General features: G+C 45.5%; 1 protein-coding gene across 3 annotated transcripts in view; it reads right to left on the reverse strand.

The window, feature by feature from the left end:
• The window catches only part of kdrl (kinase insert domain receptor like), a 403,844-nt gene that overhangs the window by 275,216 nt on the left and 114,532 nt on the right, over window positions 1-14,096 (reverse strand). For all 3 annotated transcript variants that reach the window (XM_061900269.1, XM_061900270.1, XM_061900268.1), the window contains exons 19-22: window positions 7,471-7,584; window positions 4,543-4,631; window positions 4,334-4,481; window positions 67-164 (exon numbers count right to left, since the gene is read on the reverse strand). In XM_061900269.1, the coding sequence (XP_061756253.1) occupies window positions 67-164; window positions 4,334-4,481; window positions 4,543-4,631; window positions 7,471-7,584 (449 nt within the window). The remainder of the gene's footprint in view (window positions 1-66; window positions 165-4,333; window positions 4,482-4,542; window positions 4,632-7,470; window positions 7,585-14,096) is intronic.

Here is a 14,096-nt window from a genome sequence, read left to right on the forward strand (position 1 = left end):
GCGGACTTTAATCACGCAAACAATTCCACATCGAAGAAGTTTGTAACATGAAGTGATTTGGGATACCTTGCGAGAGGCCAAGAACTCCATGCCTTTTGCCACCTGGAAACTGTAGCAGATTAAATCTTCCAGCGTCAGGACTCGCTTGTACAAATCCTCGGACTCTGCAAAGCAAAACAAAATATCATTCCAGTACATCTGGGTTGTCAAAGCTTTTTCCACTGAGGGCTGCATACGGAAAACTCAAAAGAGGCGGGGGTCGTTTTGATACTAAAAAGTTTTCTATTCACAGCCCTCAAATCTAACCTAGTCAGTAACAAGAGCCAGGATTCACCAGAGGCAAGCTACCTTAAACAGCGGGATTTGAAGTTTTGACTCGGCCTTACAGCCAGTTCAGATACCTTTGCTCCACCATAACTGACAACCTCTAACTGGAAGCAGAGATCAACAAGAGGATCAGCAAGGCAACCACAACTTTGGCCAGGTTGTCGCAAAGACTGTGGAACAAAAGCATGCTGACAATAAACACAGAGATCGTTGTGTATCGTGCCAAGTACTCTCTTGTACGCCAGCGAATCCTGGACTCTGTACTCCTCGCAGGAGACGAGGCTAAGTGCCTTTTACATGCGCTGCCTCCGTCGCATACTCTGGATTACTTGGAGTGATCGTGTGACAAACAACGAGGTGCTGATGCAAGCCAAGATTCCCAGAATGGTCACTTTCCTTCACCAGCGTCGCCTCAGATGGCTGGGGCATGTGCGTCGAATGGACGATGGCCGGATCCCCAAAGACATCGTCTTCGCAGAGCTTTCCTCCGGGAAGAGGACATTGGGACGGCCACATCTCCGCTTCAAGGATGTCTGCAAGCGTGACCTGAAAGCACTCGACATGGACCTGAACACCTGGGAAGAGCTTGCTCAGGACAGATCCAACTGGAGACACACCATGAACACAGGACTAAAAGCCGGCGAGGTAAAACTCACCCAGCTTGCAGCGAGCTCAGAGAAAGAGCATTCAACTACATCCTGTAGCTGACTCCACCTACAAATGCACCAAGTGCAACAGAGACTGCCACTCCCGTGTGGGTCTGTACAGTCTCTTGTACGCCAGCGAACCCTGGATTCTGTACTCCTCGCAGGAGACGAGGCTAAGTGCCTTTCACATGCGCTGCCTCCGTCGCATACTCGGGATTACTTGAAGTGATCGTGGGACAAACAACAAGGTGCTGATGCAAGCCAAGATTTCCAGAATGGTCACTTTCCTTCGCCAGATGGCTGGGGCATGTGCGTCGAATGGATGGTAGCCGGATCCCCAAAGACATCCTCTACGTAGAGCTTGCTCCGCTTCAAGGATGTCTGCAAGCGTGACCTGAAAGCGCTCGACATGGACCTGAACACTTGGGAAGAGCTTGCTCAGGACAGATCCAACTGGAGACACACCATGAACACAGGACTGAAAGCCAGCTTGCCGATGAGAAGCGAGTTCAGAGAAAGAGCAATCAACTACATTCTGAAGCTGACTTCACCTACAAATGCACCAAGTGCAACAGAGAGTGTCACTCCCGTGTGGGTCTGTACAGCCACAGCAGACGCTGCATGTCCAACTAAAACATATCCAAGGGGCGCCGATCCATTGTCTTCCAAAACTTACGCATGCCAACAACAATGAGATAGGCTTCTCTGCCGAGTCGACCACAAAAGGAAGTGGGACAGACGCTGAAATAACACAGGGTAGTTAGAGCTAGGCATGTTGCTTCGCCGTCCAGCTGAGTAGAGCCTACGTCGGTGGAGCAGTCCGGTAAGACCGACTGCGCCAAAAGGTCAGGACCCCGTTGACGAAGAGCTGGATTCGACTCGAAAGAAGTTTGTGCGTCAATTACAGGAATCAAACAATATATACTGTATTTTCTGAACCATAGGGCACACCGGATTATAAGCCGCACTGCCGATGAGCGGGTCTATCCAGGTCTATTTTCATACAAAAGATGCACCGGATTATAAGGCTCAAATAAGGGGTCATTGTCACACGGGGGTCGCATTTGTATGCGCGATCTTTCTCCCGGGATGCAGACGGACGACTCCGGACGAAAACTTGAGGTGGGAGATGATTTATTCATCATAAATCATAGTAAACGGAAAACAAGCAAAAAGGAAAACGTGCCGATCGCACGGGAAGCTAAGAAAATCACTTAGCATAAACTAGGAGACAAGAAATACAAACACGTGGCAAATAGCAAACAATGAAGCAGGACCGAGTGTGGCGAGCAACGTGAATAAATAGCTCTCTGATTAGTGCTCGGCAGCAGGTGAGCGTGCCGACCACTAACCAGAGGCAGGTGTGGAAACCAAAACACTCCACCCTTTTTGCCCGGGAAAAGGTGGAGTGCCATCTCCGGGTTGGGGAGGAGATCTTGCCCCAAGTGGAGGAGTTCAAGTACCTCGGAGTCTTGTTCATGAGTGAGGGAAGAGTGGATGGTGAGATCGACAGGTGGATCGGTGCGGCGTTTTCAGTAATGCGGACGCTGTATCGATCCGTTGTGGTGAAGAAGGAGCTGAGCCGGAAGGCAAAGCTCTCAACTTACCGGTCGATCTACGTTCCCATCCTCACTTATGGTCATGAGCTTTGTGTTATGACCGAAAGGACAAGATCACGGGTACAAGCGGCCAAAATTAGTTTCCTCCGCCGGGTGTCGGGGCTCTCCCTTAGAGATAAGGTGAGAAGCTCTGTCATCCGGGAGGAACTCAAAGTAAAGCCGCTGCTCCTCCACATGGAGAGGAGCTGAATGAGGTGGTCCGGGTATGTGGTCAGGATGCTACCCGAATACCTCCCTAGGGAGGTGTTTCGGGCACGTCCGACCGATAGGAGGCCACGGGGAAAACCCAGGAGACGTTGGGAAGACTATGTCTCCCAGCAGGTCTGGGAATGCCTCGGGATCCCCCAGGAGGAGCTGGACAAAGTGGCTGAGGAGAGGGAAGTCTGGGCTTCCCTGCTTAGGCTGCTGCCCCCGCTACCCGACCTCGGATAAGAGGAAGAAGATGGAAGGAGGGACAACTAAACAAAACCAGAGGTGCAAAAAAGTGGAACTAAGGGAGTCCAAAACTAACAGAACATAACTAAACAAAACATCTATAAGTGTCAGTTAAAACTCTACTATGGAAAGCCAAAGCCATTTATCAACAACACCCAGAAACGCCGCTGGCTTCGCTGGGCCCGAGCTTATCTAAGATGGACTGATGCAAAGTGGAAAAGTGTTCTGTGGTCGGACGAGTCCACATTTCAAATTGTTTTTGGACACTGTGGACGTCTTGTCCTCTGAACCAAAGAGGAAAAGAACTATCCGGATTGTTAAAGGTGCAAAGTGGAAAAGTCAGCATCTGTGATGGTATGGGGGTGTATTAGTGCCCAAGGCATGGGTAACTTACACATCTGTGAAGGCACCATTAATGCTGAAAGGTACATACAGGTTTTGGAGCAACATATGTTGCCATCCATGGACGCCCTTGCTTATTTCAGCAAGACAATACCAAGGCACGCGTTACAGCAGCGTGGCTTCGTAGTAAAAGAGTTCGGGTACTAGACTGGCCTGCCTGTAGTCCAGACCTGTCAATATGAAGGCTAAAATATTAGAAGGGAAACTGATGAACAACTTAAGCTGTACATCAAGCAAGAAAGGGAACTAATTCCACTTCAAAAAAGTGTCTCCTCAGTTCCCAAACCCTTACTGAGTGTTAAAAGGAAAGGCCATATAACACACTGGTAAAAATGCCCCAGTGACAACTTTTTTGCAATGTGTTGCTGCCATTAAATTATAAGTTCATGATTACATGAAATATCTTGTGTTTGCAGTCCATTCAATTGATTAATACGTTGAAAAGGATGTTTTTATTAACCGTTTACGTGCCAACTTCACTGGTTTTGGCTTTAGCACAATACTGTCCCTACCAGGACACCTACTACGCCAACTAAGCGTGGATGTGTTTCCTTTCAAGACATCCTTTAAAAAGAGGAAAGAATAAAGGACAATGGGTACTATTTCTCCCCCCGCCCCCCAAGACATCAGGTGAACCGTGTGCACGGGGGTGGTAGGACCCGGTTCAGGCTCTCAAAAGAAGCCCGACCACCTGGGTAAACAACTAATCAAAGAGAAACAACACCTCCGCAGCGAGAGGGGTGAGACGCAGGGGGTCGGCACAGGAAATAAACACGCCTCCAGACCCAGTGGGGTTTGTTGCAGTGATTGTACCGCTGGACAGGAGGAGGAAACGTCCCATTAGAGCTGGAGGGCAGAACACAATCTGAAAGGAGGGGGTGTTTGTTCAACGGAATGCCATACCTTCTTCCTCTTCCTCCGAGTCGCAGTAGCTCTTGTCCTCGATAAAACCCGAGCTGGCCGAGCTTCCCGTGCTGGCCACGCTCTCCAGGCGCCGCTTCATCAGCTCGCTCAGCTCGCAGTCCGGCGACACCCTCTTGCCGTCCTGGCTCTGGACGGGAAACGCGGCGTCAAACGTGGCCCGGGCAACGCTCCCCTAGTGTGAGACTCACCTTGTAGACGACAAAGTCCTCCCGCTTGCCTCTCAGGTAGTTGGACAGGTTGCCGTATTTGCAGAACTCCACGATCATCATCAACGGCCCTGGTGACGTAGATCATAGATCCATAAGACTATGCCGTGTTATGGTTGTCCCCATACCAAAATTTTGGTACCGTGTCCTGGGCATGACGGCAGTGGAGGCTCCTCTATGGGGTATTGGGGCACTAGGTGGTTAACCCCTTTACTACTGTTAGTTACCCCAGGTGGCCCTTGGCAAAGGCCTAGTACCTGACTGCCCACTAGCTAGAGATTCGGTGAACACCTTAACGGCTGAGAAGGCGGATAGACTCCATGCCACTGGACCCTGACCTGATTCTGTCAAGGACCGTGTGGTGACTTGTCTGTGCACCAGTCGCCCCACGTTAAACGAAGTCACGCACAGGGTTCCTCCATAAAGGGATATACCCCTACCAGGAAGATCGTCATACTCGTTCCAGTGACCGCCGATGTTAAAGTTAAAGTACCAATGATTGTCACACACACACTAGGTGTGGTGAAATTTGTCCTCTGCATTTGACCCATCCCCTTGATCACCCCCTGGGAGGTGAGGGGAGCAGTGGGCAGCAGCGGTGCCGCGCCCGAGAATCATTTATGGTGATTTCACCCCCAATTCCAACCCTTGATGCGGAGTGCCAAGCAGGGAGGCAATGGGTCCCATCTTTATAGTCTTTGGTATGACTCGGCTGGGGTTTGAACTCACAACCTACCAATCTCAGGGCGGACACTCTAACCACTAGGCCTTTGAGTATGTGGAGGCTCCTCTATGGGGTCTTGGGGCACTAGGAGGTTAACCCCTTTACTACTGTTACCCTAGGTGGTCCTTTGCAAAGGCTTAGTACCTGACTGCCCCCTAGCCAGAGATACGGTGAAGACCTAAACGGCTGAGAAGACGGATGAAGGGTCCCCGGTCGTCTTGGACTCCATGCCACTGGACCCTGACCCGATTCTGTCAAGGACTGTGTGGTGACTTGTCTGTGCACCAGTCGCCCCACGTTAAACGAAGTCACGCACAGGGTTCCTCCATAAAGGGATACACCCCTACCAGGAAGATAGTCATACTTGTTCCAGTGACCACCAATGTTAAAGTTAAAGTTAAAGTACCAATGATTGTCACACACACACACACACACACACACACACACACACACACACACACACACACACACACACACACACACACACCCACACACTAGGTGTGGTGAAATGTGTCCTCTGTCTTTGACCCATCCCCTTGATCACCCCCTGGGAAGTGAGGGGAGCAGTGGGCAGCAGCGGTGCCGCGCCCGAGAATCATTTATGGTGATTTAACCCCCAATTACAACCCTTGATGCTGAGTGCCAAGCACGGAGGTAATGGCTCCCATTTTTATAGTCTTTGGTATGACTCGGCCGGGGTTTGAACTCACAACCTACCAATCTCAGGGCAGACACTCTAACCACTAGGCCTTTGAGTGTGTGGAGGCTCCTCTTTGGGGTCTTGGGGCACTAGGAGGTTAACCCCTTTACTACTGTTACCCCAGGTGGTCCTTGGCAAAGGCTTAGTACCTGACTGCCCCTAGCCAGAGATACGGTGAAGACCTCAACGGCAGAGCATGGTAGATTTAGGGGGAGTGGGGCTTACCGGCGGCGGCAGCGATGACCAAGAAGAATGTGGAGTTGGAATATAATTACAACACTTTATGTACATGTTTATATACATATTTATATAATATTTACATATTTATATAATATGTAACTACAATCTCCATTCACAGACAGAGTCCCATTACTTTTATGAGCGGTCGAGCGAGTCAAAAGCCGAAATAAATAAATAAATAAATAAATAAAAAATATTTTTATTTTTATTTTTGGCGGACGTAATTCTTTCGTGGCGGGGCGCCACAAATAAATAATGTGTGGGAAACCCTGAATCACTTATTCTTCTCTTGTTTGATACTTTACATTATTTTTGGGCGATACCACACATTTAGGTATCGATCCGATACCAAGTTGTTACAGGATCATACATTGGTCATATTCAAAGTCCTCATGTGTCCAGGGACTCATTTACTGACTTCATGAACATAATATGAATTAAAAAAAAAAAAAAGGAAAAATATCGATGTAATCATAGTAGTATCGATTATGATACAAGAGATACGCTATTGTACTTGGTATCATTACAGTGGATGTCAGGTGTAGATCCAGCGGATGGCGTTTGTTTACATTCAGGCGCGCTAGCTTTTGTTAGCAGTGACGCCGGTGAGCTATTGTATCCTTCTACGGTGTGTAGTGAAACATGTTTAGCTATTCCTCGTCCTCCAGTGATAATAATACATCTAAGAAACTCACTTTATTCATCTAGCTAGCCATGTCTTAAAGCAGCTCTTCCTGAGGGTGTTTCCGTGTTATAACTTTACCTCTATCTTTACTTTTTACACCAAAATGCGTCCATTTTCCCTTTTCTGTCTACACGCCGTGTCTGCCTGTAAGTACTCTGTGTGTGCGCGCTGCCGAACACGCTCCTCTGCTCGTAAACCCCTCAATAAATAAATTGGAAACCGGTACTTTTTAAACATAATATAGTACCTTTTTTGATTCATTAGTACCGCAATACTATACTATACCGGTACCGGGCCGCAGAAAAATTTTGTATTAATTATTTTTTTAAATTAATTTATTTATTTGTAATTATTAAATCAACATAAAAAACACAAGATACCCTTACAATTAGTGCACCAACCCAAAAAAAACTTGCCTTTTCATGACAAAAAATAAAATAAAAAAAATAAAAAAATAAATAGAAAAAAAAAAATAATAATAATAAATAAATAAAAATAGCGCCATGACCATATGACAACTACCACTTTCTGCAGTCAAATTGACAAGTGAGGGGAGCTCACCTCCAGGCTTGGTGCACGCTCCCAGCAGGTTGACCACGTTGAGGTGGTGGCCAATGTGGATCAGGATCTTTAACTCTGACATCAGGGCTTTGCGCTCGTTGGACGTGGCGCCACCTGTGAGAAACACATTTAGAGCCCTTTTGTGAAAAATACATCCCGTTAGCTCTGCTTCTGCCATAAAAATGAAGCTGCTTTGAGGTGGAACTGTATAATATGGAACTGACATCACACGGACAAAGATAAAACCTTCTGGAGAAAAGTTCTGAGGTCAGATGAAACACAAATTGAGCCACAATACCCAGCAATATGTTTGGAGGATAAAGCTGAGGCCTTTAATCCCTCGCATACCAACCTTACCGTCAAGCATGGTGGTGGTAGTATTATGCTCTGGGCTTGTTTTGCTGCCAATGGAACTGGTGCTTTACCGAGAGTAAATGTGACAATGGAAAAAGGAGGATTACCTCCTAATTCTTCAGCATCAGCCCGGATGTTGGGTCTATGGGCGCAGTTGGGTGTTCCAACAGGACAATGACCCCAAACATGTCAAAAGTGGTAAAAGGAATGGCTAAATCAGGCTAGAATGAAGGTTTTAGAATGGCCTTCCCGAAGTCCTGACTTAAAAGTGTGGACAATGCTGAAGAAACAAGTCCATGTCAGAAAACCAAAAAAATGTAGCTGAATTGCTTCAATTTTGTCAAGAGGAGTGCTCAACAATTTAAGCAGAAGCCTGTGGATTGCTTGGGATTTGACAACTACCAAGTGAGAGATGCATGAATTATAATGTAAAATTTACTTTGACCAAGTTTGAGACGAAGCAAAAGCAGTGTGTCCACAATAGCAGCGTAAGTTAGCATTAGCTCACTGCTATCAACGCGCCGCCAAAATAGACCGTCTGCGTTAGCGCTTATAATAACAATATCCCTTATAGTTGGTTAATTTTCAGGTTATGAGGTGTAAATGGAGTATTGGTGGCTGTGAAGGGGGCGTGGACTGCGGGCCTGCCGCGGAACGGGTTGTGCAAGGACCGGCCTCGAAGACGACGACAGGCAAGTGGATGGCCCAGGTGGGACATGTTATTTAATCACCTGTGGCCTTTATTAGCAGCAGCCGGGTAGATACACGAGGTTGGAGTTGGAGTGGGAGCCAGAGAGAGAGAGGGACACGACTAAAGAAAAATACATTTTGGTGGAAAGCAAAAGGCTCTCAACATTTATGCAAAAAGAACAGTCTTGTACCCGGAAGTGTGTGGTGGTCCGAGGAACCCATGAGAGGGCAACATCTACAGTGGCGCTTTCTGGAGGCTTGTTAAAGGGTTTTATGGTCGCAATAGAGGACCCTCCATCGACAGCAACAGGTTTAATTGATTGATTGAAACTTTTATTAGTAGATTGCACAGTACAGTACATATTCCGTACAATTGACCACTAAATGGTAACACCTGAATAAGTTTTTCACCTGGTTTAAGTCGGGAACCACGTAAATCGTGGCAGTGTGTGGTGGTCTGAGGAACCCACAAGAGGGCAACGTCTACAGTGGCGCTTTCTGTATGTTTCTTAGAGGGTTTCGTGGTCGGAATAGAGGACCCTCTATCGACAGCGACAGGTGAAGTAATGGCCCAGGTGGGCCTTGTTATCTAATCAAACGCCTGTCGCTTTTATTGGTAGCAGCCGGGACGAGACACGAGGTTGGAGTTGGAGTGGGAGCCAGAGAGAGAGACACGACCAAAGAAAAAGACATTTTACCTGGAAGCAAAAGGCTCTCGCATTTATGCAAATAAAACAGTGTTGTACCGTGGCACAAGTTTGAGACGTAGCAAAAGCAGTGTGTCCACAATAGCAGCATAAGTTAGCATTAGCTCACTGCTATAAACGCGCCGCCAAAATAGACCGTCTGTGTTAGCGCTTATAACAATATCCATCATATTTGGTTAATTTTCAGGTCATGAGGTGTAAATGGAGTATTAGTGGATGTGGAGGGGGCGTGGCATGCGGGCCTGCCGCGGAATGGGGTGTGCGAGGACTGGCCTCGAAGACGGCGACAGGCGAGTGGATGGCCCAGGTGGGCCGTGTTATCTAATCACCTGTGGCGTTTATTGGCAGCAGCCGGATTGAGACACAAGGTTGGCATTGGCGTGGGAGCCAGAGAGAGAGAGGAACACGACTAAGGAAAAATACATTTTGCTGGAAAGCAAAAAATTCTCTCAACATTTATGCAAAAAGAACAGTCTTGTACCCGGAAGTGTGTGGTGGGCCGAGGAACCCACGAGAAGGCAACGTCTACAGTGGTGCTTTCTGGAGGCTTTGTAGAGGGTTTTATGGTCGCAATAGAGGACCCTCCATCGACAGCGACAGGTTTGATTGATTGATTTAAACTTTTATTAGTAGATTGCACAGTACAGCACAAATTCCGTACAATTGACCACTAAATGGTAACACTTGAATAAGTTTTTCAACTGGTTTAAGTCGGGATCCACGTAAATCGTGTGGTGGTCTGAGGAACCCACTAGAGGGCAACGTCTAAAGTGCAGCTTTCTGTTTTTTTTTTTTAAGAGCATTTCATGGTCACGATAGAGGACCCTCCATCGACAGCGACTGGTGAGTTGATGGCCCAGGTGGGTCTTGTTATCTAATCGCCTGTCACCTTTATTAGCAGCAGCCGGGGTGAGACACGATGGTTGGAGTTGGAGTAGGAGCCAGAGAGAGAGAGAGAGACACGACCAAAAAAAATACATTTTGCTGGAAAGCAAAAGGGCTCTCAACATTTGTGCATAAAGAACAGTGCTGTACCCTGAATTCCGGGCTCTCGTGGCAGTGTGGTGGATGTTTTTTTAGAGGGTGTCATGGTCGCAATAAAGGACCCTCCATCTGTTGACTCAATTGTTAGATATTTGTTTACGATTTAGAATGCATTAAAAAAATGCAAAACACAGACGCTTTCATTTACTGATAACTTTGGAATTTAATTTTCTGCCTTCGTTAAAAGCTAATGCAAAAAGACGGATAAGCGTGATTTACGGCGATCACGGAAAGAGCGAGGATTCTTCAAGTTTTATGTCGCGTGGTCCTGCCAGATATTTACAAGTTTAAGGATAAAGCTGCCGGGGAGTCGACTCGAAGAGTTCCGCTGTTTTCCATTAAAGTTGACCGACAGCTAACAAGTCTAGAGAGTGTGCTTCATGCCCAAACGTGACAGATGCACAGTACATCTCACAAACAGCCCAACATGTTTTAGCACCGGCGCTGATGCGTCATCTGCACATCTCCGCACTTTGCTTGTCTATAGGCACGTTATTTCAATTTAATGAAAAAGACTCAACATAAGCTGGGGGTCTGGGGGTGGCAGGTCCAGGCAGGGGGGAGAACTAGGGAGGGGGCCAATTTTATAGCCAATTCCTCTCTCTTCGACTCCCTTGGATCATCCAAATGAATCACAATGTCTGTTTCAGTCACTACGTTATTTAGTCACTATACATTAATTACAACTTGTGTTCACATCCACAGGAACCACATGGGTTAGCATACTCCATACAGTATTTACGACATTACTAGTGTCCACTTCACAGCCCCACATGGTTGATCTAGTTATTTACATTATTTACACATTACTTTGTCTGTTTCACTCACTATGTTATTTAGTCACTACAGTAGTTACAACTTGTGTTCACATCCACAGGAACCACATGGGTTAGCCTACTCTATACGGTATTTACAACCTTACTAGTGTCCACTTCACAGCCACACATGGTTCATCTAGTTATTGACATTATTTACACACTACTTTGTCTTTTTCAGTCACTATGTTATTTAATCCCTATAGTAACTATGTTCACATCCACAGGAACCACGTGGGTTTGCCTACTCTATACATTATTTACAACATTACTAGTGTTCAATTCACAGCCACACATGGTTCATCTACTTATTGACATTATTTACACATTACTTTGTCTGTTTCAGTCACTATGCTATTTAGTCACTACAGTAATTATGTTCACATCCACAGGAACAACATGGGTTAGCCTACTCAATACGGTATTTACAAAATTACTAGTGTTCACTTCGCAGCCACACATGGTTCATCTAGTTATTGACATGTACACATTACTTTGTCCGTTTCAGTCACTATGTTGTTTAGTCACTACAGTAAATACAACTTGTGTTCACATCAACAGGAACCACATGGGTTAGCTTACTCTATACAGTATTTACAACATTACTCGTGTTCACTTCACAGCCACACATGGTTCATCTAGTTATTGACATTATTTACACATTACTTTGTCTGTTTCAGTCACTATGTTATTTAGTCACTACAGTAATTATGTTCACATCCACAGGAACCACATGGTTAGCCTACTCTATACAGTATTTACAACCTTACTAGTGTTCACTTCGCAGCCACACATGGTTAATCTAGTTATTGACATTATTTACACATTACTTTGTCTGTTTCTGTCACTATGTCATTTAGTCACTACAGTAAATACAACTTGTGTCCACATCCACAGGAACCACATGGGTTAGCTTACTCTATACAGTATTTAGAACATTACTCGTGTTCACTTCACAGCCACACATGGTTCATCTAGTTATTGACATTATTTACACATTACTTTGTTTCATTCACTACGTTATTTAGTCACTACAGTAATTATGTTCACATCCACAGGAACAACATGGGTTAGCCTATTCTATACAGTATTGACAACATTACGAGAGTTCACTTTATACCCACACATGGTTCATCTAGTTATTGACATTATTTACACATGACTTTGTCGGTTTCAGTCACAATGTTATCTAGTCACTACAGTAAATTCAACTTGTGTTCACATCCACAGGAATCACATGGGTTAGCCTACTCTATACAGTATTTACAACCTTACTCGTGTTCACTTCACAGCCACACATGGTTCATCTAGTTATTGACATTATTTACACACTACTTTGTCTGTTTCAGTTACTATGTTATCTAGTCACTACAGTAAATACAAATTCACATCTACAGGAACCACATGGGTTAGCCTTCTCCATACAGTATTTACAACATTACTGGTGTTCACATCACAGCCACACATGGTTCATCTAGTTATTGACATTATTTACACATTACTTTGTCTGTTTCAGTCACTATTTCATTTAGTCACTACAGTAATTATGTTCACATCCACAGGAACCACATGGGTTAGCCTACTCTATACAGTATTTACAATTTTACTCGTGTTCACTTCACAGCCACACATGGTTCATCTAGTTGTTGACATTATTTACACATTACTTTGTCTGTTTCAGTCACTATATTATTTAGTCACTACAGTAATTATGTTCACATCCACGGGAACCACATGGGTTAGCCGACTCTATACAGTATTTACAACCTTACTAGTGTTCACTTCCCAGCCACACATGGTTCATCCAGTTATTGACATTATTTAGACACTACTTTGTCTGTTTCTGTCACTATGTTATTTAGTCACTACAGTAAATACAACTTGTGTTCACATCCACAGGAACCACATGGGTTAGTCTACTGGGGGCTGCTCGCATTACCCCTCCCTTCAGAAGCAGCCTCAGTGATATTAAGTCGGGAACTCCCGAATAAATAGAGGAGCGCGTGGGGCTGTACCTTAAAGCACAAACGAAGAAAAATGTTTAATATTTTTGTGTATTTTTATTTAAAAAAAAGACAGATTTAATAGACAGGAAGATCACATGGCTGTATCTGCTAAAAAATAAATAAATAAATAACCCCGTCATTCACCAAAATGATGAAGAGGGCTTAACACATAAGTTGGGTTCCAACAGGAGTGTATTTTAGTAGCTGCACTTACCAACCCTTCATCCCAGCCCGTATCTTGGACAGCCTCGTCGGAAATATGAGCGTGTACTCTAAATCTCTTCATCAATAGCAAAGATGGAGGTCTAACCGCACACACTTTGCTTTGAAGCGATACTCCCTGCAAACATCAGTTGCAGGCGCATGTGGTGCCGTAAATCACCGACTACATCTTCGGCTTTGAAATTGACGGGCGGATTTTTATCTGCTGCTCGTGCCAGTCGACGACGACGTGACGTTAATGCAAGCCACTTTATCTCACGCCCCCCCTCGGCGTAACATGAGGTGTTATGTGGACAAGAAGGGCTTTTTCTTCGCCACGGCGGTGTTATATCAAACATAGTACTGTATTTTGCGGACCATAGGGCGCACCAGGTTAAAAGGTGCACTGCCAATGAGCGGGTCTAGTCAGGGTCTTTTTTCATACAAAAGGCACACCGGATTATAGGACGCATTAAAGGGGTCATATTATTTTTTTTTTTTCTAAATGTAAAAGACTTCCTTGTGGTCTACATAACATGTAATGGTGGTTCTTTGCTCAAAATGTCACTTCAGGATGTGCCGTTTTGTGGGTGGTCTTATTTACGTGCCTCCCAGTTCGACAGCATCTTCATCTTCGTTGTAGCGGTGTAGCGTGCAAGGACGGGAGTGGAAGAAGTGTCAAAAGATGGCGCTAACTGTTTTAATGACATTCAGACTTTACTTCAATCCATAACGGAGCAGCATCTCCTCATCCGTGGCTGTCTACGGCAACAACAACAAGAAGGCCGGAAATGTGTCCCAGGAAAAAA

Source organism: Nerophis ophidion, linkage group LG05 (assembly GCF_033978795.1).
Source record: "Nerophis ophidion isolate RoL-2023_Sa linkage group LG05, RoL_Noph_v1.0, whole genome shotgun sequence".
In the NCBI taxonomy this organism is placed as follows: domain Eukaryota; kingdom Metazoa; phylum Chordata; class Actinopteri; order Syngnathiformes; family Syngnathidae; genus Nerophis; species Nerophis ophidion.